This window comes from Bombina bombina, chromosome 8, assembly GCF_027579735.1.
Source record: "Bombina bombina isolate aBomBom1 chromosome 8, aBomBom1.pri, whole genome shotgun sequence".
NCBI lineage: Eukaryota > Metazoa > Chordata > Amphibia > Anura > Bombinatoridae > Bombina > Bombina bombina.
Window position 1 is genome coordinate 278,384,777 of NC_069506.1, and position 15,885 is coordinate 278,400,661.

A 15,885-nucleotide genomic window follows, 5' to 3' on the forward strand; every position below is an offset into this window, starting at 1 on the left:
ACTGCAGTGAGATAAGTGCGCTACACCATATTAGTAACACACGGCTGTGAGATAAGTGCGCTACACCTTATTAGTAACACACGGCAGAGAGATAAGTGCGCTACACCTTATTAGTAACAAACTGATGTGAGATAAATGCACTACACCTTATTAGTAACACACGGCTGTGAGATAAGTGCGCAACACCTTATTAGTAACACATGGCTGTGAGATATGTGTGCTACACCTTATTAGTAACACACGGCTGTGAGATAAGTGCGTTACACCTTATTAGTAACACACTGCAGTGAGATAAGTGTGCTACACCTTTTAAGGTAACACACTGTGTGAGATAAGTGCGCTACACCTTATTAGTAACACACGGCTGTGAGTTAGGTGCGCTAGACCTTATTAGTAAAACACGGCTGTGAGATAAGTGCGCTACACCTTATTAGTAACAAACTGCTGTGAGATAAGTGCGCTACACCCTATTAGTAACACACGGCTGTGAGATAAGTGCACTACACCTTATTAGTAACATACTGCTGTGAGATAAGTATGCTACACCTTATTAGTAACACACGGCAGTGAGATACGTGCGCTAAACCTTATTAGTAACACACGGCTGTGAGATAAGTGCGCTACACTTTATTAGTAACACACGGCTGTGAGACAAGTGCGCTACACCTTTTAGTAACACACTGCTGTGAGATAAGTGCGCTACACCTTATTAGTAACACACGGCTGTGAGATAAGTGCGCTACACCTTATTAGTAACATACTGCAGTGAGATTACTGCGCTATACCTTATTAGTAACACACTGCAGTGAGATTACTGCGCTACACCTTATTAGTAACACAAGGCAGTGAGATAAGTGCGCTACACCTTATTAGTAACACACAGCTGTGAGATAAGTGCGCTACACCTTATTAGTAACACACGGCTGTGAGATAAGTGCGCTACACCTTATTAGTAACATACTGCTGTGAGATAAGTATGCTACACCTTATTAGTAACACACGGCAGTGAGATACGTGCGCTACACCTTATTAGTAACACACTGCAGTGAGATAAGTGCGCTACACCTTATTAGCAACACACGGCTGTGAGATAAGTGCGCTACACCTTATTAGCAACACAGACCTGTGAGATAAGTGCGCTACACCTTATTAGTAACACACAGCAGTGAAATAAGTGTGCTAAACCTTATTAGTAACTCACTGCAGTGAGATAAGTGCGCTACACCTTATTAGTACCACACAGCTGTGAGATAAGTGCGTTACACTTTATTAGTAACACACGGCTGTGAGACAAGTGCGCTACACCTTTTAGTAACACACTGCTGTGAGATAAGTGCGCTACACCTTATTAGTAACACACGGCAGTGAGATAAGTGCGCTACACTTTATTAGTAACACACTGCAGTGAGATTACTGCGCTATACCTTATTAGTAACATACTGCAGTGAGATTACTGCGCTATACCTTATTAGTAACACACTGCAGTGAGATTACTGCGCTACACCTTATTAGTAACATACTGCAGTGAGATAAGTGTGCTACACCTTATTAGTAACACACAGCTGTGAGATAAGTGCGGAACACATTATTAGTAACACACTGCTGTGAGATAAGTGCGCTACACCTTATTAGTAACACACGGCTGTGAGATACGTGCGCTACACCTTATTAGTAACACACGGCTGTGAGATACGTGCGCTACACCTTATTAGTAACAAACTGCTGTGAGATAAGTGCGCTACACCTTATTAGTAACACACGGCTGTGAGATACGTGCGCTACACCTTATTAGTAACACACGGCTGTGAGATACGTGCGCTACACCTTATTAGTAACACACGGCTGTGAGATACGTGCGCTACACCTTATTTTAATGTTTAGTTTGGTTTATTAGATCGCAATAAAATGTTTGTATGAGAGCCATAAGGATTAGCTGTGACAGTGAGTTTTGTATGTTTATGTTTGAGGCTCCGTGCGCTGAGCTGGATCTATTCTACCCACAGAACGTAATAAGGCCACAGGTGGGCGATTTCCCAGCAGCTACTAATCAGGCTGATATTTTAAATATTAAATCAAAGAAGTTAAAAAAAATAAGTTAAAAATATTGGATTATTCTCTGAGCATAACAAAGAACAGAAATGTGACCGGAAGACATCAGAACAAACAGCTAAGTACAGACAGGGCGTGGAATAAAAAAGCTTCCACAATCACAAGGATAATTCTCTGTCACCGTAAAATCATTTTAAATATAAAAATTCCAGCCCAAAATTACAGGATGACACATAGCGCACAAGACAAATCTCAGACATGTCCAATGCTTACCCGTATCAAAATAGAATTACAAATAAAATTACAGACAAACCAAATTTGGCATATATAGATATATATTCCCAACCCCCAACCTGTATAAACCAGCACTGTCTGAGCCTGTCCTGGAAGTGTGCAGTACAAAATTGTTCCTTACATGTAACACCCAGCACTGCCTAAACCTGTCCTGGTTATCGGCATAGTGAAGGGTGAGTGAGACTCACATACTAGATTTAGTGCATCATAAGTAAAGCAGCTTGTGTGTCGGTGCTGCTTACTAATTACGGCAGCAACTCAATGGTCACTTGTACTCAGGGCCCACGTCACATAAAACAGTGTTTTGTTCATCTTGAGCTTTTGTGTCACTGCAAGACCATATGTCAGAAGTCAGGAGGTGTCCACGCCCTGCACAATTAGAGCTTTGCTCTATATTTATTTCCATGTGTTGGTGGGTGTCTAAGGTCTCCTCTTCATCAAAAGCCCCATCCTTTATCCCACAGAGAGGAAGTGTCTCAGAGCCTGTCTGTAGCTGTCGTGGGCAGTGGTCTCCTTGGGCATAGGTCCGGCCACAACATGGCACCTCAAAATTCATCTCCAGGTCCCCGTTGTCTGACATTCGGGACAGGAATGTCTCCAGTGTGTAATATACAGACCAGAACACAGCAAAACAGCCAAGGAGCATCAAGGTCTGGAAGGAAAGAAGTAAGAAAATGAAGGACAGGGTAAGGCAAAGAAAATACTAAGATATTAGGAAGCAACAGGAGAATATCTTGACACAGATATAGTGTTATATACAGGTACTACCGGGGTATAAACCTAGCACCTGATTGAGGTAGATAGAAGTTCCTAGAACTCTTTTGTAGTCTCCCCTACATACACCTCTCTCCCTCCTACCAGTAGTGGTCACATACACCTCTCTCCCACCTACCAGTAGCGGTCACATACACCTCTCTCTCTCCTGCCAGTAGCGGTCACATACACCTCTCTCCCTCGTACCAGTATTGGTCAAATACACCTCTCTCTCTCCTACCAGTATTGGTCACCTACACCTTTCTTCCTTCTACCAGTATTGGTCACGTACACCTTTCTCCCTTCTACCAGTATTGGTCACGTACACCTTTCTCCCTTCTACCAGTATTGGTCACGTACACCTCTCTCCCTCCTACCAGTATTGGTCACGTACACCTCTCTCCCACCTACCAGTAGCGGTCACATACACCTCTCTCTCTCCTACCAGTAGTGGTCACATATACCTCTCTCCCTCCTACCACTATTGGTCAAATACACCTCTCTCCCTCCTACCAGTAGCGGTAACATACACCTCTCTCCCTCCTACCAGTAGCGGTCACGTAAAACTCTCTACCTCCTACCAGTAGCGGTCACGTACACCTCTCTCCCTCCTACCAGTAGCGGTCACGTAGACCTCTCTCCCTCCTACCAGTAGTGGTCACATACACATCTCTCCTTCCTACAAGTAGTGGTCACATACACCTCTCTCCCTCCTACCAGTAGCAGTCACATACACCTCTCTCCCGCCTATCAGTAGTGGTCACATACACCTCTCTCCCTCCTGCCAGTAGCGGTCACATACACCTCTCTCTCTCTCTCCTATCAGTAGTGGTCACATACACCTCTCTCCCTCCTATCAGTCGTGGTCACATACACCTCTCTCCAGCCTAATATTAGTGGTCACGTACACCTCTCTCTCTACTCATGGTCCACGTCACATAAAACAGTGTCTTGTTCATCTTGAGCTTTTGTGTCACTGCAAGGCCATATGTCAGAAGTAGGGAGGTTTTTATCACATGTAACTCTCATCACTATTACCTGATACTCACCTACAGCATATCACATGTAACTCATCACTCTCACTGATACTCACCTACAGCATAATACATGTAACTCATCACTCTCACTGATACTCACCTACAGTATATCACATGTAACTCATCACTCTCACTGATACTCACCTACAGTATATCCCATGTAACTCTCATGACTCTCACTGATACTCACCTACAGCATGTCACATGTAACTCATCACTCTCACTGATACTCACCTACAGCATATCACATGTAACTCTCATCCCTCTCACTGATACTCACCTACAGCATATCACATGTAACTCTCATCCCTCTCACTGATACTCACCTACAGCATATCACATGTAACTCTCATCCCTCTCACTGATACTCACCTACAGCATATCACATGTAACTCTCATCCCTCTCACTGATACTCACCTACAGCATATCACATGTAACTCATCACTCTCACTGATACTCACCTACAGCATATAACATGTAACTCATCACTCTCACTGATACTCACCTACAGCATATCACATGTAACTCATCACTCTCTCTGATACTCACCTACAACATTTCACATGTAACTCATCACTCTCAATCATACTCACCTACAGCATAATACATGTAACTCATCACTCTCACTGATACTCACCTACAGTATATCACATGTAACTCATCACTCTCACTGATACTCACCTACAGTATATCCCATGTAACTCTCATGACTCTCACTGATACTCACCTACAGCATGTCACATGTAACTCATCACTCTCACTGATACTCACCTACAGCATATCACATGTAACTCTCATCCCTCTCACTGATACTCACCTACAGCATATCACATGTAACTCTCATCCCTCTCACGGATACTCACCTACAGCATATCACATGTAACTCTCATCCCTCTCACTGATACTCACCTACAGCATATCACATGTAACTCATCACTCTCACTGATACTCACCTACAGCATATAACATGTAACTCATCACTCTCACTGATACTCACCTACAGCATATCACATGTAACTCATCACTCTCTCTGATACTCACCTACAACATTTCACATGTAACTCATCACTCTCACTGATACTCACCTACAGCATAATACATGTAACTCATCACTCTCACTGATACTCACCTACAGTATATCACATGTAACTCATCACTCTCACTGATACTCAGCTACAGTATATCCCATGTAACTCTCATGACTCTCACTGATACTCACCTACAGCATGTCACATGTAACTCATCACTCTCACTGATACTCACCTACAGCATATCACATGTAACTCTCATCCCTCTCACTGATACTCACCTACAGCATATCACATGTAACTCTCATCCCTCTCAATGATACTCACCTACAGCATATCACATGTAACTCTCATCCCTCTCACTGATACTCACCTACAGCATATCACATGTAACTCTCATCCCTCTCACTGATACTCACCTACAGCATATCACATGTAACTCATCACTCTCACTGATACTCACCTACAGCATATCACATGTAACTCTCATCCCTCTCACTGATACTCACCTACAGCATATCACATGTAACTCATCACTCTCACTGATACTCACCTACAGCATATAACATGTAACTCTCACTCAGAGCTGCAAAAACTAATCGGCATAATCGATAATAATAGATTATGAAAATAGTTGCCAACTAATCTCATAATCGATTAGTTGGTTTGCAATTAGTTGTCTGTGCACAGCACCAGCTGCTTCACTCCGATGAGCTCCTGCACATGGTATTGTGTTTTATGGTTATGCCCTTAGCCTAAGGAACATCTACAGACGTTTACTTTTCACTTTTTCAGGACACTATCAGTTTCTTTTTAAGTTTACAACTACTCCTGTCTTATGTGCAACCCAGAAATAAAACAGGCGTCATAATTTGTATTGTTTATATTAAATCAGGTGATTCGGGACTGTGCTTTCCATGATATAGTGACGAGCTTGTTATTTACACCTAGCCCTAGATTGATGGCATTTGTTATATGAATTTATGTCACTATTACCTGTTTGCACAATTTTTAGCGGATTGCCTGCTATTGCTGATTATATGTACTCTATAGATAAATGTGTAAGGCTGTGTCCTGTTACTGATATATAGTCTTTAGCCCTTTTGCCTTTTTAAAAAATATATTTTTAATTAATTGGAATATGTACCAAATTCAACCACTGTAAGTATATATCTGTTGTTTTAAGAGTGGACTAGATATTTTCCCCCCTAACCCTATAGATGGCTATTTACCACTGCATATAGATATTCAAGATATTTTTATGTTAAAATGAAGTCCAGGCTCACTTTGTTGAGAGGTCCATTGTATTGGTGGAGAGCTAACAAAGATAAATAGCCCACCTTAGTGAAATTTGTCAAAACCCTACTTATGCATCTCAGGCACCTCAACACCATCTGAGTGCCTCTTCTCTGCTGCAGGCAAAATAGCTGCAAAAAGAGAGCCAGCCTCAGCCAGGAGCATGTGAACATGTTGACGTTTTTGCATTTTAATGCAAAGCTTCTGAAAGAGTGAATAACAGAATGTTATAAACAGTGATAGTCTACCTCTTTCTACTTCTACCTCTTTACAAACAGTTTGTGGTTTTGTTTTGCTTAATTATAAAAATTTGTTCTGCTGCTTAAAAAATTGGACCAACAGTTGTTTTAATGTAAAGTTTTAGTCAGAAGTTTATATTTATAACACTAAGTATATGGATTTTATTTTAAATATAGGAAACAATTTATTTATTTATTTTTTATCCGATTAGTCGATTAATCCAAAAAATAATCGGACGATTAATCGATTATGAAAATAATCGCTGGTTGCAGCCCTACTTTTCTCATTACTCTCACTGATACTCACCTACAGTATATCACATGTAACTCATCACTCTCACTGATACTCACCTACAGTATATCACATGTAACTCATCACTCTCACTGATACTCACCTACAGCATATCACATGTAACTCATTACTCTCACTGATACTCACCGATTGCATATCACATGTAACTCATCACTCTCACTGATACTCACCTACAGTATATCACATGTAACTCATCACTCTCACTGATACACACCTACAGTATCTCACATGTAAATCATCACTCTCACTGATACTCACCTACAGCATATCACATGTAACTCATCACTCTCACTGATACTCACCTAGAGTATATCACATGTAACTCATCACTCTCACTGATACTCACCTACAGTATATCACATGTAACTCATCACTCTCACTGATACTCACCTACTGAATATCACGAATAAGCCCCCCCTCACATAAACTGATACTTGCCCGCAGCATATTGTTACTGATCACGTAAATTTCCTGTTCAGAGATTTCCAGGCCGGGTGGGCACGGAAGCGAGAAGTTGCTGTTAAGATAGTCCCCACTCTGGGCTTCTTCCACAAACCTGAGAGAAAGAGGAAAACATAATTTATGTAAGAACTTACATGATAAATTAATTTCTTTCATATTGGCAAGAGTCCATGAGCTAGTGACGTATGGGATATACAATCCTACCAGGAGGGGCAAAGTTTCCCAAACCTCAAAATGCCTATAAATACACCCCTCACCACACCCACAATTCAGTTTAACGAATAGCCAAGCAGTGGGGTGATAAAGAAAGGAGTAGAAAGCATCAACAAAAGAAATTTGGAAATAATTGTGCTTTATACAAAAAATCATAACCACCATAAAAAGCGTGGGCCTCATGGACTCTTGCCAATATGAAAGAAATTAATTTATCAGGTAAGTTCTTACATAAATTATGTTTTCTTTCATGTGATTGGCAAGAGTCCATGAGCTAGTGACGTATGGGATAGCAATACCCAAGATGTGGAACTCCACGCAAGAGTCACTAGAGATGGAGGGATAAAAATAAAAACAGCCATTTTCCGCTGAACAAATTAATCCACAACCCAAAAAAATAAGTTTATTCTCATAATTGAAAGAAAAATACTTAAATCAAAAGCAGAAGAATCAAACTGAAACAGCTGCCTGAAGAACTTTTCTACCAAAAAACGACTTCTACAGAAGCAAATCCATTAAAACGGTAGACTTTAGTAAATGTATGCAAAGAAGACCAAGTTGCCGCTTTGCAAATCTGATCAACTGAAGCTTCATTCTTAAAGGCCCACGAAGTGGAGACTGATCTAGTAGAATTAGCTGTAATTCTCTGAGGCGGGGCCTGACCCGACTACAAATAAGCTTGATGAATCAAAAGTTTCAACCAAGGACCAGAAAATAAAACAAATAGACTGGAAGTCTTCCTGAAATCTTTAGTAGCTTCCACATAATATTGCAAATCTCTTACCACATCCAAAGAATGTAGGGATCTTTCCAAAGAATTCTTAGGATTAGGACACAAGGAAGGGACAACAATTTCTCTACCAATGATGTTAGAATTCACAACCTTAGGTAAAAATTGAAAAGAAGTCCGCAAATCTGCCTTATCCTGATGAAAAATCAGAAAAGGAGACTCACAAGAAAGAGCAGATAGCTCAGAAACTCTTCTAGCAGAAGAGATAGCCAAAAGGAACAACACTTTCCAAAAAAGTAGTTTAATGTCCAAAGAATGCATAGGCTCAAATGGAGGAGCATGTAAAGCCTTCAAAACCAAATTAAGACTCCAAGGAGGAGAAATTGATTTAATGACAGGCTTAATACGAACTAAAGCCTGTACAAAACAGTGAATATCAGGAAGTATAGCAATCTTTCTGTGAAATAAAACAGAAAGAGCAGAGATTTGTCCCTTCAAGGAACTTGCAGACAAACCCTTATCCAAACCATCCTGAAGAAACTGTAAAATTCTAGGAATGCTAAAAGAATGCCAAGAGAATTTATGAGAAGAACACCATGAAATGTAAGTCTTCCAAACTCTATAATAAATCTTTCTAGAGACAGATTTACAAGCTTGTAACATAGTATTAATCACTGAGTCAGAGAAACCTGATTTGAGATCCTGATGGAAAAAACGGACCTTGAGACAGTAGGTCCGGCCTTAACGGAAGTGGCCGAGGCTGGCAACTGGACATCTGAACCAGATCCGCATACCAAAACCTGTGTGGCCATGCTGGAGCCACCAGCAACACAAACGACTGTTCCATGATGATTTTGGAGATCACTCTTGGAAGGAGAACTAGAGGCGGGAAAATGTAAGCAGGATGATAACCCCAAGGAAGTGTCAGCGCATCCACTGCTTCCGCCTGAACATCCCTGGACCTGGACAGGTATCTGGGAAGTTTCTTATTTAGATGAGAGGCCATGAGATCTATCTCTGGAAGACCCTACATCTAAACAATCTGAGAAAACACATCTGGATGGAGAGACCACTCCCCTGGATGTAAAGTCTGACGGCTGAGATAATCCGCCTCCCAATGGTCTACACCTGGGATATGCACCGCAGAGATTAGACAGGAGCTGGATTCCGCCCAAGCAAGTATCCAAGATACTTCTTTCATAGCTTGGGGACTGTGAGTCCCACCCTGATGATTGACATATGCCACTGTTGTGATATTGCGGAGTTCTAAAATATTTATTGGTAATCTCGCCTCTTGAGATTTCCAAACCCCTTGTGCTGTCAGAGATCCCCAAACAGCTCCCCAACCTGAAAGACTCGCATCTGTTGTGATCACAGTCCAGGTTGGCCGAACAAAAGAAGCCCCTTGAACTAAACGATGGTGATCTATCCACCACGTCAGAGAGTGTCGTACATTGGGATTTAAGGATATTAATTGTGATATCTTTGTATAATCCCTGCACCATTGGTTCAGCATACAAAGCTGTAGAGGTCTCATTTGAAAACGAGCAAAGGGGATCGCGTCCAATACTGCAGTCATGAGACCTAAAACTTCCATGAACATAGCCACTGAAGGGAATGACTGAGACTGAAGGTGCCGGCAGGCTGCAACCAATTTTAAACGTCTCTGTTAGAGACAGAGTCATGGACACTGAATCTATCTGGAAGCCTAAAAAGGTGACCCTTGTCTGAGGAATCAAGAAACGTTTTGGTAAATTGATCCTCCAGCCATGTTTCCGAAGAAACAACACTAGTTGATTCGTGTGAGATTCTGCAGAACGTAAAGACTGAGCTAGTACCAAGATATCGTCCAAATAAGGAAACATCACAATACCCTGTTCTCTGATTACAGAGAGTAGGGCACCTAGAACCTTTGAAAAGATTATTGGAGCTGTTGCTAGGCCAAATGGAAGAGCAACAAATTGGTAATGCTTGTCTAGAAAAGAGAATCTCAGGAACTGATAATGTTCTGGATGAATCGGAATATGAAGGTATGCATCCTGCAAGTCTATTGTGGACATATAATGTCCTCGTTGAACAAAAGGCAGAATAGTCCTTATAGTCACCATCTTGAAAGCTGGTACTCTTACATAACGATTCAAAATTTTCAGATCCAGAACTGGTCTGAATAAATTTTCCTTCTTTGGGACAATGAATAGATTTGAATAAAACCCCAAACCTTGTTCCTGAAGAGGAACTGGCATGAAGACTCCAGGTCTAAAACACACTTCAGGAAAGCCTGAGCTTTCACTGGATTTGCTGGGATACGTGAGAGAAAAAATCTTCTCACAGGAGGTCTTACTCTGAATCCTATTCGATACCCTTGAGAGACAATGCTCTGAATCCATTGATTTTGGACAGAATTTATCCAAATATCCTTAAAAAACCTAAATCTGCCCCCTACCAGCTGAGCTGGAATGAGGACCACACCTTCATGCGGACTTAGGGGCTGACTTTAGTTTCTTAAATGGCTTGGATTTATTCCAATTTGAGGAAGGCTTCCAATTGGAAACAGATTCCTTGGGGGAAGGATTGAGTTTTTGTTCCTTATTTTGACGAAAGGAACGAAAACGGTTAGAAGCCTTAGATTTACCCTTAGGTTTTTTTATCCTGAGGCAGAAAAACTCCCTTTCCCCCAGTGACAGTTGAAATAATAGAATCCAACTGAGAACCAAATAAATTATTACCTTGGAAAGAAAGAGATAGTAATCTAGATTTAGATGTAATATCAGCATTCCAAGATTTAAGCCACAAAGCTCTTCTAGCTAATATAGCTAAAGACATGGATTTAAAATCAATTTTGATAATATCAAAAATAGCATCACAAATAAAATGATTAGCATATTGCAGTAAGCGAATAATGCAAGATATGTCAGAATCCAATTCTTGTTACGCTAAATTCTCCAACCAGAAAGTTGATGCAGCCGCAACATCAGCCAAAGAAATTGCAGGTCTGACAAGATGACCTGAATATAAATAGGCTTTCCTTAGATATGATTCAAGCTTCCTACCTAAAGGATCCTTAAAGGAAGTGCTATCTTCCATAGGAATAGTGGTATGTTTAGCAAAAGTAGAAATAGCCCCATCAACTTAGGGGATTTTTTCCCAAAACTCTATAGAATTTGCTGGTAAAGGATACAATTTTTTAAACCTTGAAGAAGGAATAAAAGAAGTACCTGGCTTATTCCTTTCCTTAGAAATCATATCAGAAATAGCCTCAGGAATAGGAAAAAACTCTGGAGAAACCACAGGAGGTTTATTAGACTCAACATCAAGAGGACTGGTTACCTCAATAGCCAAAGTAATTAACACTTCTTTTAATAAAGAACGCATATACTCTATTTTAAATAAATAAGTAGATTTGTCAGTGTCAATGTCCGAGGAAGGATCTTCTGTATCAGATAGATCCTCATCAGAGGAGGATAAATTATTATGTTGTTGGTCATTTGAAATTTCATCAACTGTATGTGAAGTTTTAAAAGACCTTTTACGTTTATTAGAAGGTGGAAATGCAGACAAAGCCTTCTGGATAGAATCAGAAACAAATTCTTTAAAATTCATAGGTACTGTATATCATGTACATTAGAAGTTGAAGGAACTGCAACTGGCAATGTACTATTACTGATGGACACTCTATCTGCATGTAAAAGTTTATCATGACAACTATTACAAATGAAATTCGGCGAAATAATTTCCACAATCTTACAACAAATGCACTTAGCTTTGGTAGAACCTATGTCAGGCAGCAATGTTCCAGCAGAAACTTCTGAGGCAGGATCAGATTGAGACATCTTGCAAAATGTAAAAGAAAAAACAACATATAAAGCAAAATTATCAATTTCCTTATATGACAGTTTCAGGAATGGGAAAAATGCAAATAGCATAGCCCTCTGATAGAGAAAAATGCAAGAGGCAAACATCAATGGGGTATTAAAATAATGAAAAAGTTTGGCGCCAAGTATGACGCACAACGTAACTCAAAACTTTTTTGGCGCCAATAATAACCGGAAATGACACACTTGCGTCACTAATGACGCAACCGTGTGTAAGGCTTCAGCGTCAACTATGACGCCGGAAATGATGAAGTTGCGTCATAGACGTATTTTTCGCGCCCAAAATAATTCTCACCCCAAGAATGACGCAATAAAGTCTAGCATTTGGCGCACCCACGGGCCTAATACCGCCCACAATTTGCAAGAAGTAGTCAATTGAAAAAAAGACTAAACCCCAGATAAGAAAAAAAATTCTTAAAAAATGTTTATTTTCCCCAAATATGAAACTGACAGTCTGCAGAAGGAAATACATGAACCTGACTCATGGCAAATATAAGTACAATACATATATTTAGAACTTTATATAAATGCATAAAGTGCCAAACCATAGCTGAGGTGTCTTAAGTAATAAAAAAACATACTTACCAAAAGACACCCATCCACATATAGCAGATAGCCAAACCAGTACTGAAACAGTTATCAGTAGAGGTAACGGTAAATTGAGAGTATATCGTCAATCTGAAAAGGGAGGTAGGAGATGAATTTCTACGACTGATAACAGAGAACCTATGAAATAGACCCCCGTTAGGGAAATCATTGTATTCAATAAGTGATACTCTCTTCACGTCCCTCTGACATTCGCTGTACTCTGAGAGCACCGGGCTTCAACAATGATGAGAAGCGCATATCAACGTAGAAATCTTAGCAAAAACTAACTTCACCACCTCCATAGGAGGCAAACTTTGTAAAAACTGAATTGTGGGTGTGGTGGGGGGTGTATTTATAGGCATTTTGAGGTTTGGGAAACTTTGCCCCTCCTGGTAGGATTGTATATCCCATACGTCACTAGCTCACAGACTCTTGCCAATTACATGAAAGAAAAAGAAGTTACGCTCCGGGCTAGATTCGTTAACAGCTTTTAACCCAAGCAAGAAAAACAGGCAAAGAGGGGACTGGGAGTATATCAGTTTGAAGATGAGGAACAGGAACAGAGAGGGCCCCCAGAGATAGGAACAATGAGGGCCCCCGAGGATAGGAACAGAGAGGGCCTCCGAGGAAAGGAACAGAGAGGGCCCCAAGGAAAGGAACAGAGAGGGCCCAGGAGGATAGGAACAGAGAGGGCCCCCGAAGATAGGAACAGAGAGGGCTCACGGGGATAGGAACAGAGAGGGCCCCCGGGGATAGGAACAGAGAGGGCCCCCGGGGATAGGAATAGAGAGGGCCCCCGGGGATAGGAACAGAGAGGGCCCCCGGGGATAGGAACAGAGAGGGCCCCCGGGGATAGGAACAGAGAGGGCCCCCAGAGATAGGAACAGAGAGGGCCCCCAGAGATAGGAACAGAGAGGGCCCCCAGAGATAGGAACAGAGAGGGCCCCCGGGGATAAGAACAGAGAGGGCCCCCGGGACAGGAAGAGAGGGGGCCCCCGGGGATAAGAAAAAAGAGGGCCCCTGGGGACAGGAACAGAGAGGGCCCTGGAGGATAGGAACAGAGAGGGCCCCCGAGGATAGGAACAGATTGGGCCCCGGGGATAGGAACGTGAGAGAAAAAATCTTCTCACAGGAGGTCTTACTCTGAATCCTATTCGATACCCTTGAGAGACAATGCTCTGAATCCATTGATTTTGGACAGAATTTATCCAAATATCCTTAAAAAACCTAAATCTGCCCCCTACCAGCTGAGCTGGAATGAGGACCACACCTTCATGCGGACTTAGGGGCTGACTTTAGTTTCTTAAATGGCTTGGATTTATTCCAATTTGAGGAAGGCTTCCAATTGGAAACAGATTCCTTGGGGGAAGGATTGAGTTTTTGTTCCTTATTTTGACGAAAGGAACGAAAACGGTTAGAAGCCTTAGATTTACCCTTAGGTTTTTTTATCCTGAGGCAGAAAAACTCCCTTTCCCCCAGTGACAGTTGAAATAATAGAATCCAACTGAGAACCAAATAAATTATTACCTTGGAAAGAAAGAGATAGTAATCTAGATTTAGATGTAATATCAGCATTCCAAGATTTAAGCCACAAAGCTCTTCTAGCTAATATAGCTAAAGACATGGATTTAAAATCAATTTTGATAATATCAAAAATAGCATCACAAATAAAATGATTAGCATATTGCAGTAAGCGAATAATGCAAGATATGTCAGAATCCAATTCTTGTTACGCTAAATTCTCCAACCAGAAAGTTGATGCAGCCGCAACATCAGCCAAAGAAATTGCAGGTCTGACAAGATGACCTGAATATAAATAGGCTTTCCTTAGATATGATTCAAGCTTCCTACCTAAAGGATCCTTAAAGGAAGTGCTATCTTCCATAGGAATAGTGGTATGTTTAGCAAAAGTAGAAATAGCCCCATCAACTTAGGGGATTTTTTCCCAAAACTCTATAGAATTTGCTGGTAAAGGATACAATTTTTTAAACCTTGAAGAAGGAATAAAAGAAGTACCTGGCTTATTCCTTTCCTTAGAAATCATATCAGAAATAGCCTCAGGAATAGGAAAAAACTCTGGAGAAACCACAGGAGGTTTATTAGACTCAACATCAAGAGGACTGGTTACCTCAATAGCCAAAGTAATTAACACTTCTTTTAATAAAGAACGCATATACTCTATTTTAAATAAATAAGTAGATTTGTCAGTGTCAATGTCCGAGGAAGGATCTTCTGTATCAGATAGATCCTCATCAGAGGAGGATAAATTATTATGTTGTTGGTCATTTGAAATTTCATCAACTGTATGTGAAGTTTTAAAAGACCTTTTACGTTTATTAGAAGGTGGAAATGCAGACAAAGCCTTCTGGATAGAATCAGAAACAAATTCTTTAAAATTCATAGGTACTGTATATCATGTACATTAGAAGTTGAAGGAACTGCAACTGGCAATGTACTATTACTGATGGACACTCTATCTGCATGTAAAAGTTTATCATGACAACTATTACAAATGAAATTCGGCGAAATAATTTCCACAATCTTACAACAAATGCACTTAGCTTTGGTAGAACCTATGTCAGGCAGCAATGTTCCAGCAGAAACTTCTGAGGCAGGATCAGATTGAGACATCTTGCAAAATGTAAAAGAAAAAACAACATATAAAGCAAAATTATCAATTTCCTTATATGACAGTTTCAGGAATGGGAAAAATGCAAATAGCATAGCCCTCTGATAGAGAAAAAGGCAAGAGGCAAACATCAATGGGGTATTAAAATAATGAAAAAGTTTGGCGCCAAGTATGACGCACAACGTAACTCAAAACTTTTTTGGCGCCAATAATAACCGGAAATGACACACTTGCGTCACTAATGACGCAACCGTGTGTAAGGCTTCAGCGTCAACTATGATGCCGGAAATGATGAAGTTGCGTCATAGACGTATTTTTCGCGCCCAAAATAATTCTCACCCCAAGAATGACGCAATAAAGTCTAGCATTTGGCGCACCCAC

At 40.8% G+C, this 15,885-nt stretch overlaps 1 protein-coding gene across 4 annotated transcripts in view; it reads right to left on the minus strand.

Moving 5' to 3' along the window:
• Window positions 1-2,091: 2,091 nt before the first annotated feature.
• The window catches only part of PCSK7 (proprotein convertase subtilisin/kexin type 7), a 258,498-nt gene continuing 244,704 nt past the window's right edge, over window positions 2,092-15,885 (minus strand). For all 4 annotated transcript variants that reach the window (XM_053691395.1, XM_053691398.1, XM_053691397.1 and 1 more), the window contains exons 15-16: window positions 7,449-7,566; window positions 2,092-2,995 (exon numbers count right to left, since the gene is read on the minus strand). In XM_053691395.1, coding sequence (XP_053547370.1) covers window positions 2,609-2,995; window positions 7,449-7,566 — 505 coding nt within the window. In that variant the 3' untranslated portion in view covers window positions 2,092-2,608. The remainder of the gene's footprint in view (window positions 2,996-7,448; window positions 7,567-15,885) is intronic.